The sequence below is a fragment of the Silene latifolia genome, chromosome 2 (assembly GCF_048544455.1).
Source record: "Silene latifolia isolate original U9 population chromosome 2, ASM4854445v1, whole genome shotgun sequence".
NCBI lineage: Eukaryota > Viridiplantae > Streptophyta > Magnoliopsida > Caryophyllales > Caryophyllaceae > Silene > Silene latifolia.
In genome coordinates, this window is record NC_133527.1 from 169,557,376 (window position 1) to 169,572,464 (window position 15,089).

General features: G+C 36.3%; 1 protein-coding gene across 1 annotated transcript; it reads right to left on the bottom strand.

Moving 5' to 3' along the window:
• Positions 1-219: 219 nt before the first annotated feature.
• LOC141643339 (putative mannitol dehydrogenase) lies at positions 220-4,476 on the bottom strand. Its single transcript, XM_074452463.1, has 5 exons — positions 4,205-4,476; positions 3,010-3,123; positions 1,307-1,820; positions 872-1,025; positions 220-658 (listed from the first exon to the last, which is right to left on the bottom strand). Exons 1-5 carry the CDS (start codon positions 4,300-4,302, stop codon positions 456-458), a joined length of 1,083 nt encoding a protein of 360 aa, XP_074308564.1. The 5' UTR covers positions 4,303-4,476; the 3' UTR covers positions 220-455.
• Positions 4,477-15,089: the final 10,613 nt, after the last annotated feature.

Below are 15,089 nucleotides of genomic sequence, written 5' to 3' on the forward strand. Positions count from 1 at the left end.
ACCCAGGTTTACACCAAAAAAAAAGAATTAGGTCCGCTTGTCTAGGACTCGAACTACAAATCATGCACCCTTCTACGAAACTGGGCTGAGTTTCAGTCCCAAAAAATAGGGCCTAGTGTGCACCTCGTAAAAATTCTGCGACTGCGGATTTCACAGTTATCCCATAAACGTGCGCTGCTTCGGAAACAGAATGCTAATTGACAGAATAAAAACCAGATGGACAAGTAATTACCCAGCTGATAATAAATACTCAGTAACAAGAATCCACCATAAGTTCTACATCCAAATTCCAAGTAATTGACTACTTAAGTTTGGCTCAAACATGATGAAATTCCACACATGATCTTATTCTAAACACCCTTCGTGAACGAAGCAACAGCAAAGGACAGTAATCACACACAGTTATCCGATATTTCTTCCAGGAAGCCAGTCCATAGAAGTTTCAAGTGCTGCAATCAAGCAGCTTTAAGGGTGTTGCCAACATCGATGACAAACCTATACCTGACATCTGATTTCACCAGACGCTCCATGGCGGTGTTTACATAATCTATAGCAACAACTTCAACATCTGCTTTGACGCCATGTTTGGCAGCAAAATCAACCATCTCCTGTGTCTCCTTAATCCCTCCGATGCAGCTTCCTGCCACTATCTTCCTCCCTGTAAGTTCATTTAATTCTGTATGAGACCGGTTTATAAAAAATATATCGCTGATGAAATATGAAGCATATCACGATATGGTATCGTCGTATGTATTATGTTACAACGATCTCCTGCGACTAACAACTTGATAAGTTTATAGTGGAAGTTAGATGTAAGGACTTCGAAACAATGAAACGACCAAGATCGAGTTACTGAATAGCAATAGAATACCTCCGACTAGAGGAAAAACTGGCAGCTCAAGAGGCTTTTCAGGAAGACCAACCAGAACCAGCTTTCCTTGGGATTTCAGGAGTCCAAGCAATGGTAGAATTGAATGTTGTGCTGAGACTGTGTCGATTATACCATCCATTGTCCCCATTGCCGCCTGCCATATTCAAACCAAGTTTCATAGATGCTCCCGTTAAAGTTTGATGGAACATGAATACAAAAAATAGAGTGACAGTGACCCAATCAAAGATGACCAGATAATATAGACAATCAAAACCTAAAACGATTAGACTAAACTCTGCAGATGCCTTAACTTTGCAAAATAGGCCATTCTTTTTATTATCTTACTACAGTTTTACAAACTTGACCATGACAATGTAATCCGAAATGAATTATAATTAGAAACAGAAACAAAAACAAAAGAAATGAAAATGATACCTTCATCTGCTCAGGTTCACGGCTCACTAAAAATGAATCAGCACCAAGACGACTAACAGCTTCCTCCTTTTTGTTGGGAGAGGTACTTATAACAGTGACCTTAGCCCCAAAAGCCTTTCCAAATTTCACAGCCATGTGGCCAAGACCACCAAGGCCCACAACACCAATATGAAGTCCTGGTTTGTCGAGTTCAAAGTACTTCAAAGGGCTATAGACTGTAATGCCGGCACATAGAAGAGGTGCTGTGGCATCCAGTTGCATGTTTTCCGGAATCCGGACAGCAAATTGTTCATCAACCACCATGATATTTGAGTAGCCACCATGGGTTTTGGTCCCATCGTAGTAGGTTGAACCATAGGTTAAGATCATCTTAGGGCAGTAATTCTCAAGACCCTGTTCACAACTGTCGCAGGAAAGGCAAGATCCAACCATGCATCCTACCCCTACTTTGTCTCCTACTTTGAAGTTCTTCACCTTGCTTCCTACTTCTGTAACCTCTCCAACAAACTCATGCCTGAAAATAACAAATTTGGACATGTATCAGCTTAGTCTCGGAGATGTGATCATGTAATGTAATAAGTTGCTGGCAAGTGCTCAAGTGTTTGTAGACATCTTGCTTACACTCCAACCACAAGAACGTATTGCTTTTGTTATAAATATTTGAGTAAGTCTCCTTTAAGACAGTCTTATAAGAAAGCTTTAAGGCAGTCTTATAAGAAGAACGTCTAAAAAAAACAATCACACTTGTCATACAATCACGTCACATATAAATGAGTCGTGAAGTAAAATATTGCTCGAAATATATATTGTTGATAAAAAATACACTAGTTGGTCACTGAAGATACTTGAAAGTTGAAACGCTACTGCCAATATAAACAGGGTTATCTTAATGTCACTGTAAAGTGGTCTCAACATGATACTCTCCTTTGAGACGGTATGAGCATTTGTGATTCTCATGAATCAAACAAAGGTACAAGGTTGAAGTTCAATAGTTCTGTAAGAGTACTCATAGGCATACATCCTCCCATTTTTCCCATACTAGTACTCATGTAATTACTAGTCGACGACAACTTGATCCAGAAACTAATTGTCCCTCCATCCCACAAACATTATTGTCCTAGACACTACCAGTATTCATCGGTAAACAATATATCGAATGAAATTATGAGACACAATCATACTTCTTTAAGATCGTAGGTTGCAAGACTGAGACTTTTAAAGGTCTACTCGTATATTTTATTGATAATGCAAAACTTAGTGGAACGGAGGAAGTCACAGATCTCAGTCTTCAATAATAATATGTCAAAAAAGAATCACTCTTTTCCTCCCAATCATTCGTTTAGCTTTGACTAAAATATATTCCTCACAAAAGGTAAATAAATAATTGAGACAAAAGGAATAAATAGCAACATGACAACATCAAGAAACCATGAGACCTATATAGTAGAGTAAATAACAAACGAGAAATCACTCGTTATCAGTACCGCACACTTGCACATGAAAGTCTTTTTCTTTATGATTATGGTCCCAAGCCCCCAACAGTTAGAAATTAATTAAGCATACATATGCATCCAAAACAAATGGACAAAGATAAACAAACATGGTACTAAACAAATCAACAACACTAACAATCAACATCTGGACCTGTTTCATATTATGACTAAAGAATTACAAGAGCAAGTCAACATAGAATAGTAAACTACCCGGGAACGACAGGGTAAGAGGCATTTCCCCATTCATTCTTAATAAAGTGAAGATCAGAGTGACATATTCCACAATACAACACCTTGAATGTTACATCCTTATCTCCTGTTGCCCTGCATCTCAATAAACACCCTTATTAATATCATAAATCATTTTTTTTAGTGTAAAGGGAACTAGTCGCTGACGGGATTTAAACCCACGTCATGACTTTACAAACTAAGCTAGTTGATAGCTGCATTAATGTCATAAATCATTGGTTTTGTAAGGGCTATATTACTAGATAAAAACATGTTCTAAAAACAACATAAGAATTGACTGAGACACACATAAATACGATACGTAAATAATTGAGTGGAACGAACAGAATAGCAACCAGTACATAGTACTGTAATGTCGTGTTTGGCTTTAGTTTGATGAAGTATGGTGGACAAATAATTCTCAACACGACATTACAGTACTGGTTGGTTGCTATTCTCCACATAGTCAGTCATGTGACTATGTGGAGTCTCTTGAAAAACTCAAACTCGACCAAATAAGAGGTACAAACAAAGCTTCATCCAATTGCCAAATAAATCCCTAGTTTAAACCATAATAAGGAACTAATTCTGTAACCCAAAATTCTAAGGTTCAATTCAAGATTTCTTGTTAAACTAGAACAACTAGTGGCTTGTGTAAAATGGATCTTTTAAAAGAAGATCTAAGACCCATAAAAGTTGTGTATGTAAGGCCAACCTATACCAATCGCTCCATCCCGAACATTTGTTTAACTTGGATTAAAATACCACTCACAATATCAATTAACGTGCAAAATTCACGAGTAAATAACTCGTGGATTTTGGGTTCAAAGACTTGAAAGAGACAATTTAGGCCGAGGCTATGCCACGTAATCTACACTTATGGGCCTCGAAAACGTTAACTTGACCTAGTATGCCCGATTTACAAACTGTCTTCAAACATGATGTAGGGTAACCCATTATTAAATCAAATTAATCCAACCAAAATTATTTGGAAACTGGGTGTGATTAAAATGTAGGGTACACCGGTACAGTTAGGTTAGGTTTTGTCGTACAAAGTCACAAAAATTACGTGACCCAACAATTAGAATTAAATCTATCATAATCTCAATAATCAACATCATTTGATCCATAAAATCTCTTATGCGACAATCGTATACATAAGTGAGACAGACATTACCTCCTAGAGAATTTAAAAGGAGAGAGAACACCAGAAGAGTCTTTTGCAGCCCATCCAAACGCCTTTTGTGGGTGTTCTTCTTCTGGTGACTTGGCCATTTTGTTTCTCTAACTGAAATAAATGTGAGAGTAGAAATATAGATGGTGGATATAAATGTTAAGATGGAAGTAGGAACTAGAATTCCGATGAAAAGTTGAGTGTAGCCAAGTGTAATTGAATGAGTTTATATAGGAAAACTGAAACAAGCAAGCGTAACGTACTTTCTAGTTTCTACAGCCAATGGACCTAAGAGAGAGCCCTAGAAAAAGAGTTCTTTACAAACAACCTCTTGGGCCCGCTTGTAAAGAGTCCGCCTATTCGATTTTTATTGTGTTAAAATATAGTCTTACTAGTTTGAATGCCCGTGCTTTGTAACGTGATAATTAACTTATTTATAATGCAAAAAAAACCGTTATAAGGGTTTAATGTTCACATTTTATGTCTAATGATTTGCTTACATATTATTAAAATATTCTTTCAAAAAAAATAAAAGATAAAAGATTAATATATATGTGGGTTAACTCTTATTTATATTCACCCCACCTTATATTAATCTTTCTATGTGGGACAATTATACTATTTATAAATAATATTCACCAAACCTAGATTATTTTTCTGAAGTGGGACAATTCTACTATTTATACGTACTATATATTCATCAAACCTACATTGTTTTTCAATGTGGGACAAATAACATACTCATAATTACACCATCTTTTTTGTATTTAGTTCGACATCCAACCAGATTCCGAATACCGAATACAGTATTTAGTTCGACATCCAACCAGATCCTGAATACCGAATACGGACAATTGCTACTCATTATATCTAATAGTTATATTTAAATTTAATACTATGATCAAGTACTCTTCATTAATAATGTTCCGACATTAACTTAGTTTGAATGCCCGTGAGTTGCAAAAAAAATAAAGGATTAATATATATACGTGGGTTAACTTATTTATAATCATATAATCACTCCGCCTTATACTAATATTTTGGTGTGGTACAATTCTACTATTTATAAGTAATATATTCACCAAACTTGGATTATTTTTCTGATGTGGGACAATTTTACTATTTATGCGTAGTATATATTCATCAAACCTGCATTGTTTTTCAATATGGAACAAATATCATACTCAGAATTACACCATTTTTTTGCACTTAGTTCGACATCCAACCAGATCCCGAATACCGAATGCGGACAATTGTTACTCATTATATCTAATATTTATATTTAAATTTAATACTATGATCAAGTACTCTCCATTAATAATGTTCGACATTAACTTAGTTTGAGTGTATGTGCGTTGCAACGGGGTAATTAACTTATTTATAATGCAAAAAAAAAAAACGTTATAAGGGTTTAATATTTATATTCTATGTGAGACTATGTCTAATAATGATATGATATGTTTACATATTATTAAAATATCTCTTTCAAAAAAAAAATAAAGGATTAATATATACGTGGGTTAACTTATTTATAATCATATAATCACTCCACCTTATACTAATCTTTTGGTGTGGTACAATTCTACTATTTATAAGTAATATATTCACCAAACTTGAATTATTTTTTTGATGTAGGACAATTCTACTATTTATACGTAGTATATATTCATCAAATCTGCATTATTTTTCAATGTGGGACAAATATCATACTCAAAGTTACACCATTTTTTTTGCACTTAGTTCGACATCCAACCAGATCCTGAATACCGAATACGGATAATTGCTACTCATTTATCTAATAGTTATATTTAAATTTAATAGTATGATCAAGTACTCTCCATTAATATTTGTATTTTGTTTTAGTTCAATTTTTTTTATCATAATTGAGATACGGAAATTTCCCGTGGTACCCCTTAATTTTGTCAAATTTTCCATGTTACCCCTACTTTTAAGAATCTGCCTATGGTACCCTTGAGGTTCCATTTTTTTTGCTCATGGTACCCCATAATGTAAAGGTTGTTAATGGACGTTAAGTTTGATAGCGTGACAATAAAATAAAAATTAAAAAATAATACCACTTTTATTGTTTTATTGGTACAGATTTCTCTCTCTTTTAAATGAAAATTTAATTAACTACTATATCATTATAATATTGGAAATTTCTCATGGTAACCTTGAACTTTGATAGATTACACATGGTACCCCTAATTTTAAGTTTCTACAAATGGTACCCATGTGTTCACCTTTTTCTTTCCCAGATTACCAATTGAATATAAAATAAGAAATACAGAGTATATATTATATATAATAACTAAAAGATTTTCCAAAGATTACCTTAGGTTAGAGATCATTATTCTAGAGACATTAATACAAACTCTTTTAGGAGCTCTCTCTGACAATACTTAAGAGAATCAAAAAATTTTGGGTTATGACTTATATTTATAATCATAAGATCACTTTGCCTTGGGTTATGACTTATATTTATAATCATAAGATCACTTTGCCTTATGGTAATCTTCCGATGTGGGACAATTCTAATATTTATACATAGTATATTCACCACACTTACATTTTCTAATGATAACATTTTTTATCACAATCTAATTATATAATTTTCATACGATATTTTTTTGTTAAATGAAATATAAAGTTTTTATATCAAAATTATAAACATCACTTTAATATAATATAGAAAATGTATATATATGGGACAGTTCTATTATTTATACATAATATATTTACCACACCTACATTATTTTTCAATGTGGGACATATAACATACTAAAAAGTATATTTTTTATATCAAAAAAATTTGGGTTAATACCTAAGTTTCAAGGATCCCTCATATTTATATATATATAGAATCACTGTACCGTATACTATTCTTTCGATGTGAGATACATAATTTAATTATTTAGATATAGTATGTTCATCATGCCTACATTATTTTTCAATGTGAAAGATATAACATACCAAGAATTACATGTCTCTTCTTAAAAAACCCACTACTGTATACATATTATTTTTCTTTAAAGGTAAAACCACTTAGTCTCGATCATTAATTAGATAGGGATCTCTACATTGTACATATAACGACTCATTAACGCTTTATTACTGCATTCAGAAGACAACCATTAGTAAAATCTTTATTTTTGTACTGTGTCAGGAGACTACCATTAGTAAAACCTTTAGTTTTGTATTTTTTGATTTTCATGTTCATGTATAATGATAGAAAATCTTAAGAGTTCTTTAAAACAATATTTATGAGACTCAACAAATTTTAGGTGGATACATAAGTTCCAAATATTCCTCCTATTTATAATCATAGGATTACATCACCTTATACTAATCTTTCGATGTGGGACAATTCTACTATTTATATGTAGTATATTCACCACACCTACGTTATTTTCCAATGTGGGACAAAACATACTAAAAATTACACAATTTTACATATTAAGAAGTACACCATCTTTAATATGTGCAAATAATATGAAATTTATACTCTAATAATAGCATTTTTTACCACAAAGCTAATTATATTATTTTCATAATTTTTTTTAACGATATTTTTTTGACAAATGAAATGTAAAAGTTTCATATAAAAATTGGAAATATCACTTGAATATAATTTAGGAAATATACATATTATAATAATTAAAAGATTTTCCACTTTATTTTTTACATCAAAAATTATACTTTCCTAAATTGATTTTTGATGATGTGGACGCTCTCAGATCGCTCGAAAAAACTCTCTTTTATATATATATATATATATATATAGATTGGTAGCCGGTCTTTAAATATCACTTTAAATTCTCGCAAAAGTTGGAGGTCTTTTTGACCACCTACCCTTAAACTTAAACTTTATGCGCCCCAAAAAACGGGTTAGTGATTTCGTTTCAAGTATTTGTCCGTTTCAAAACCGTTATTAAAATCGCTCTTCTGACTCTTTTTACAAAAGTAGAACAAGAGTTAGATTAAATGGTAAGAGCGCTCTTCATCCGAAACATAGTGCGCTCTTCTGACTCCTTTTACAAAAAAAATGTTTTGAAACAAGTTTACTTTTTGTTTCTTAAGATAAAAATAAAGTTGCAAAATTAATTGTGTCAGTGGCGAAAAGAGTTGCAGTAACAACGAAAGTATTAAATATAACAATATTAATCAATATAACATCGAGGTAGTGAAAGTAGTAATAACGACATCAGGATTAGTGAAGTTAAATGTAGACTATGTAGTAATAGCGAGAGTAGTCAGAGTAACACTAGAACACCGGGAGTAGTGAAAGTAACAATATATTAGCACTTGTCAGAGTAGAGAATGTGTTTCATAATTTGGTTGATAAATTTTTATCTATCATAATTTTAAGATATGTCATAGAAAAATATCATAAATAAAATTAGACAAATCAACACATTAACAAAATGAGACTAGACATAAGGATTTTATCAATCCCGAGAAAGATGAGACAACTAGAAACACTAAGGCCTTGTTTGGATAGAAAAAAAGGAGGGAAAAGAAGGGGAGGGAGGAGGAGGGAAGAGAAAGGAAGGGAAGGGGAGGGGAGGGAGAATGGAGGAGATGATTTTCCCTCCAAATCTTGCCTATGTTGGTGGGGAAATAATTTGCCTTGTAGGAGGGAAATGGAGGGATCCATTTTCCCTCCCCTCCAAATCCCTCTACCTTCATTTTGCTAACCAAACAATGGATTTCCCATCCTTCCAATTCCCTCCCCTTACTTTCCCTCCAAATCTCTCAATCCAAACACACCCTAAGGGTGTCTTTGGATTGAAGGATTTGGAGAGAAAAGAAAGGGAGGGAGAGTAGGAGATTTAAAATCCCTTGTTTGGATAGCAAATGAGGGTGGACGGAAATGAAGGGAAAAAGATTTGAAGGGATTCATTTTCCCTCCTCCAAGGGAAATTAAAATCTTTCCACAATAGGTAAGATTTGGAGGGAAATTGTATCCAAACACCCACACCCCATTTTCCCTCCCCTTCCCTTCCCTTCCCTTCCCTCCCTTCCTCTTCCCTCCTTCCCCCTCCCCTCCCTTTCCCTTCATTTTTCTTATCCAAACATACCCTAATAGTAAGAAAGAAATCTGGTGGGATCGGAGAAACCTAGAAATGGTTTTCTAAAGCTAAATTTTAACGGATCGAGATAAATAGAAATAATGTTACTTTAGGATATTTTATAAGAGATCACAATGGTAAAGTCATTTTGTTAGGAGCAAAAAAAATGCGGATCGAATAGTATTCTTGTGGCGGAAGCTCTCTTCTTAAGAGAAGACATTTTAGCAACTAAATACTTAAGAATCTCAATGTTAATTGTCGAATGTGATAATTTATGTGTTATTAACTCACTTCATAGTACTTGGCAAATACCTTGTATTAAGTATGTGAAATTAGACCTTCAATCGTTCGATGAAGTGATAATTAATCATTACTGATTTTAAGGCCTCTATTGGATATTTGTGTCCAACTCTTTCGAGGAGTTTTAAAAGCAGGTGGCTTCAACTTACCTCACTCATTCGAAAAGATGAGATATGTTGGTTCTACCCGAGAGAATTAATCTAATTTTCTTACCTTATCCAAAAAAAACATTCTATTTTCATATAAAACAAATTTTTAATGAAAAATACAAGTAGGCGGAGAGTTCGAGCAGCAAAACTAGTATTATCCTAATCTTAATGACCACCCTCTCTCTCAAAATTTCATTATTCCCGTTATTTTTGGTTGAAGGGGTATAGATGTAGAGTTGTTATTTACTTATATTTCGATCTTACATTCTTCTTAAAATAGAAAGTTAAACAATAAAAGTGAAATAATAGGAGTATAATCTTACACAAATTCTCATTATAGACGGACACTATCCGTCTATATGTATAGACGGATACCATTTCCCCTCACAAAATAACCATTTGCCATAAAATGGGAAGCACATGGGGGGTGCCCCACCTTGTCCCTCTACCCATTTTATTAGAGGTCTTTACCCGTCTGTTCGCCCCACCCGTCTATACCAAGACCTATTGATAATCTTATTAGAGACCGACGTTGTTGTGCATTGGTGTAGCACCAAATCCCAAAAAAATTAAGACATTTGATTTTGCTACACCTAAAAATTTATTATCAGCTACTACTAAACTACAATTAATGACCCTTCCTTCTCATTGTTCCAAATGAAAAACTCAGTAAATTAAATAACAATTTCCATTGTCCCAATGCAATTAATGCAAAGTATTAATAAATGAATTGGTCAAGAATCCTAATTTCATTAAATTGTTGGTTGATATGAAGTGTGAAACAATTTTTTTACCGTCAAGTATTTGTATCCACATACCATATGTGCAAAATTTTTGATTAATGAATTGGTCAAGAATCCTCATTTCCATTGCCATTGTTAAGGGGTTTGGAAACTTTAGATCTCTTAATTATAATGCACGGAGTATTAGTTTTGTTCATCCTACTATCTTTGGCTTGGGTATGTAGCATCTTACGATGTAAACATTATTTTGATAGATTATCGATTTTCTTAATGAAATTGGTTTGTGTTATTTGTGATATTTGAGAGTTAAAATATAGGGTTCAAATTAATTTAGTTTTTTTATTAATAATCTTAAATTTTATTTGAAATTCATCTATCTCGGTCGGTGTATATAACACCTTATGAGCAGTGACAGAGCCAAGATTTGAAATCAGCGGGAGAGAAAATTATTTTCAGCGGGGGCAAAGGGGTTGTAATATAATTAAGCAATCTCAAAAAAATTCCAAATTTTAAGTAAAAATTTCAAAATTTTCAAATGCCAGCGGGCCTCATCTAGCCCCCTCACTCCACCATTGTTTACGAGATGGAAACGAGATAGTGTAAGACATGTTATTCATCTACTTCGTAAAATTATCGTATTTGCATTTTGCTACACCATAAAAATAATTCTGGACTCGCCCCTGATTAGAGCCAATAAGAAAGAAAATTAATTAGAACATTTTCTCATAAGTATTACGTATCATTTCATTACCGTTACTTATATAAAAATGAGAAACATTTAAGCAGATATCATTTCATTACCAGACTACCAGTACTTATATAAAAATGAGAAACATTAACCGGAAATTAGACTTTGCGCAACATTTTCTCTTTATTGCATTGTTGGCCTAATTCTATGAGTCTTGCTCCTCTCTCGCCAACTTTCACCGTAGAGAGAGTTAACAACTTAACATTATTGTGTTTGGCAAAATAAAAATAAAGCAAGTTAGTGATATGTCATTCAAAAATCACAAAATCTCATTATAGACGGTCACTATCCGTTTATAATGAAAGACGGGTCAAATACAATACCATTTTCCTAATAAAACAAAAAACAAGTGGGGTGATGGGGCCAAAAATGTCACCACTTTCATTATATTTGACCCGTCTATAACTTTAGACGGATATATCCGTCTATAGCAAGACTAATTGTTCAAAAATTGACGTCTCGAATCGAAAACTCGAAAAGTATAAAGACCCAGATTTGTCTTTGCATTCGCCAAATATCATTTCTTGAGTTATGTATCATTTCTAGAGTATGTATCGCCCAAGTTTGAGTGTAGTTGCTTCCCTAAGGTTGCCCGGCATGTCCCGGTCCGGTCCATGGCAAAATCTAAGACTCCACTACATGTCTACATCGACAATAGGTCTTGGTATAGACGGGTGGGGCGAACAGACGGGTAAAGACCTTTAATAAAATGGGTAGAGGGGACAAGGTGGGGCACCCCATGTGGTTCCCACTTTATGGTAAATGGGTATTTTGTGAGGGGAAATGATATCCGTCTATACGTATAGACGGATAATATCCGTCTATAATGAGAATTTGTGCTACATCGAATATAAAGCGTACGCAGGCTATGCACCTACACGGCTATACTTCATGTTTGTTTTGTGTGTAGACCATCAGGTTTACATCGAATATAAAGCGTACGCAGGCTATGTGTCACGGTCCGGGCCTTTGAGCCGGACCGTGGCGCGCACCCTTGTCTAACACACGACAAGAATGCAAGCGAGAGCGTTAAGCTCTAGTGAATGATCATTAGTTTATTTGTAATCGGTCTCGGGTCGGTGTGTGTCGGGAATCCTAGTCACGATTATCAAGTCCGGCACACGAAAGTAATAAAAGTAAGCAATACGATTATTGAAAGCAAGCAACAAGCAACAACAAGCTTTTGGATGAGAAGCGGTTTTTCATTGACTAACACCTCTCATAGAGGCAAATTTGATAGTTTGGTCCTGATAGCAGGAAACATTGAAATTACAAGTTTAGTTCAGAATAGCGATATACCTATTTATGGAAAGAAAAGCTATTCTAAAACTATGCTAAACTAAGAAATTACTTACTACAAATGTACAAGGGAAATGAAATTACATAAGCATAAATAAAACTAAGGGTTCAAGTGTGCGGATCGTCACACTCTCCCCCACCTAACTGCTGTCGTCCTCGCAACGCTTCAAAATCTTCATGGTCGGTTCGGTCGGTGATGTCATTTGGCCGGAAGTTGATTGGAGCGGATGTTGGCGCGCTTGCTCTTGTTGCGGGTGGGATCTTCAGGATCTGGATGGTAAGGCTTTAGACAGCTCACATGAAAGACAGGGTGACACTTCATCCAGCGGGGGCGGTCCACCAGATGCTACTTCCCAATCCGTTTGATCACTTAGATTGGGCCTTCGTACTTCCGCACTAGACGCTTGTCTCGTCCTCGGAGGAATCTCATCTGCTCTTTGTTCAGCTTCACCATGACCATGTCGCCTACTTTAAACTCCCTTGGTCACCGATTCTGATCCGCCCACTTCTTCATGTGGCGAGACGCTATCTCCAAGTAAGCTCGAGCAATTTCGGCATTCACGTTCCATTCTTTCACATACTCGTGGGCTTTCTTTGTCCGGCCTCCATATGTATCTGCAATCGTGGGAGGCAATAAATTGTTGACCAGAACAAGCTCAAACGGGCTCTTGTTGGATGAAGAGCTCGTCTGCACATTAAAACAGAACTGGGCAACATCAAGGAGTCTTACCCACTCCATTTGAGGTTCCCCAACAAAGTGTCTCAAATACTCTTCCAGCATGCTATTGAATCGTTCAGTCTGGCCATCCGTTTTAGGATGGTAACTTGAGGACATCCGCAGCTTCGAACCCAGGAGATTGAACAATTCTCCCCAAAATAGTCCTGTGAAGCGAGAATCACGGTCACTGACTATACTTTGAGGCAATCCCCAATATTTCACAACATGTCTGAAGAACATGGTGGCAGTTTCTTCAGCGCTACACGCCTTAGGAAGAGGAATGAAAGTCGCGTATTTTGAGAATCGATCCACAATGACAAGGATCACACTTAACGCCCCTACCTTCGGCAACCCAGAGATAAAGTCCATAGAGATACTCTCCCATGGTCGTGTAGGTACGGGCAACGGATTTATGACCCTCCCGCCTGTTTCTCTCCCTTATCTTGCTGGCAAATGAGGCATGTTTTCGTGTACTCCATCACATCATCCTTCATCTGGGGCCAATAGTAACTTCTCTTCAATAGGCATAAGGTTCTCTGCCATCCCGGATGACCCGCCCACAAGGTATCATGGCACTCCTGTAGAAGCATCTTCCTTAATCCGGCCGCCTTTGGAACAAAGATACGATGTCCTTTCGTGAATAAAAGCCCATCTTCCACCCAAAACTTGCGAGTCTTTCCTTCTAAGGCCAACTGTTTCAGAGTCCTCGCCATTGGGTCTTGGTTGAGGTGTTCCTTTGCCTTAGCTCGAATATCTGTAACCATGGTGGTGGTGGACAAGTGAGCGATCATATGCAGTGTGGCCACGTCGCATCTACGGCTTAGGGCATCAGCGACCCTATTTGCTGCTCCCGGTCGATAAGTGAACTCCACATCAAACTCGGCCAACAATTCTTGCCATCTTGCATGTCGGCTGTTGAGCTTGGGTTGCTTCAGGAAGTGGGATGCCGCGGTGTTATCCGTCTTGACAATAAACTTCGATCCCAAGAGGTAGTGTCTCCATCCCCGTAGGCAATGAACAATAGCAAGGAGTTCCTTCTCTTGGGCAGCATACTGAGTCTCTGCCCCATTCAGCTTTCTACTCTCAAAGGCCACTGGGTGACCCTCTTGGAGGAGTACTCCCCCAAGGGCATAATCAGACGCATCCGTCTCTACTTCAAATGGCTTGGTGATGTCCGGCAGTGCCAATATGGGTTCCTGCATCACTGCTTCTTTGAGCCTCTCAAAGGCTCGTTTTCTGTCGATAGACCACTCCCACTTGATATCCTTTTTCAACAAATCAGTTAGGGGGGCGGCTATTTTAGAATACTCCCGGATGAATCTCCGATAGTAGTTTATTAGCCCCAAGAAAGAGCGAAGCTTAGACACGTTTCTCGGGGTGCCCCAATCCTTGATGGCGGTAATCTTCTTCGAATCCATTCTAAGTCTCCCTTTTCCCACGATGTGGCTGAGAAAATTGACTTCGGGTTGGGCAAACTCGCACTTCTCCTTTTTGACAAATAAGTGATTGTTCCTCAGTTTCGCGAACACACGCTTTAAGTGTTCGGCGTGTTCAGCCAAAGAGCGACTATACACAACGATATCATCCAAGTACACCACCACGAATTTGTCCAAGTACTCATGGAATACATGGTTCATCAGAGTGCAAAATGTGGCAGGTGCGTTTGTCAGCCCGAAAGGCATGACCAACGATTCGAAAGACCCATACCTCGTCACGCAAGCAGTTTTTGGCTCATCTCCTTCGGCAATCCGAACTTGATGATAACCCAATCTCAGATCCAACTTGCTGAAGTACACAACACCCTGTAACTGATCGAACAAGTCCGCTACCAAAGGAATGGGATAGCGATTCCTCACAGT

What these genes read in the sequence shown, in the direction of transcription:
- LOC141643339 (XM_074452463.1), bottom strand. Translation starts at nt 4,302, where the DNA reads ATGGCCAAGTCACCAGAAGAAGAACACCCACAAAAGGCGTTTGGATGG. An exon ending in TCTTACCCTGTCGTTCCCGG is followed by an intron (nt 1,821 to 3,009) that starts GTAGTTTACTAT and finishes TGTTATTTTCAG; the next exon opens with GCATGAGTTTGTTGGAGAGG. An exon ending in GTGAACCTGAGCAGATGAAG is followed by an intron (nt 1,026 to 1,306) that starts GTATCATTTTCA and finishes TGAATATGGCAG; the next exon opens with GCGGCAATGGGGACAATGGA.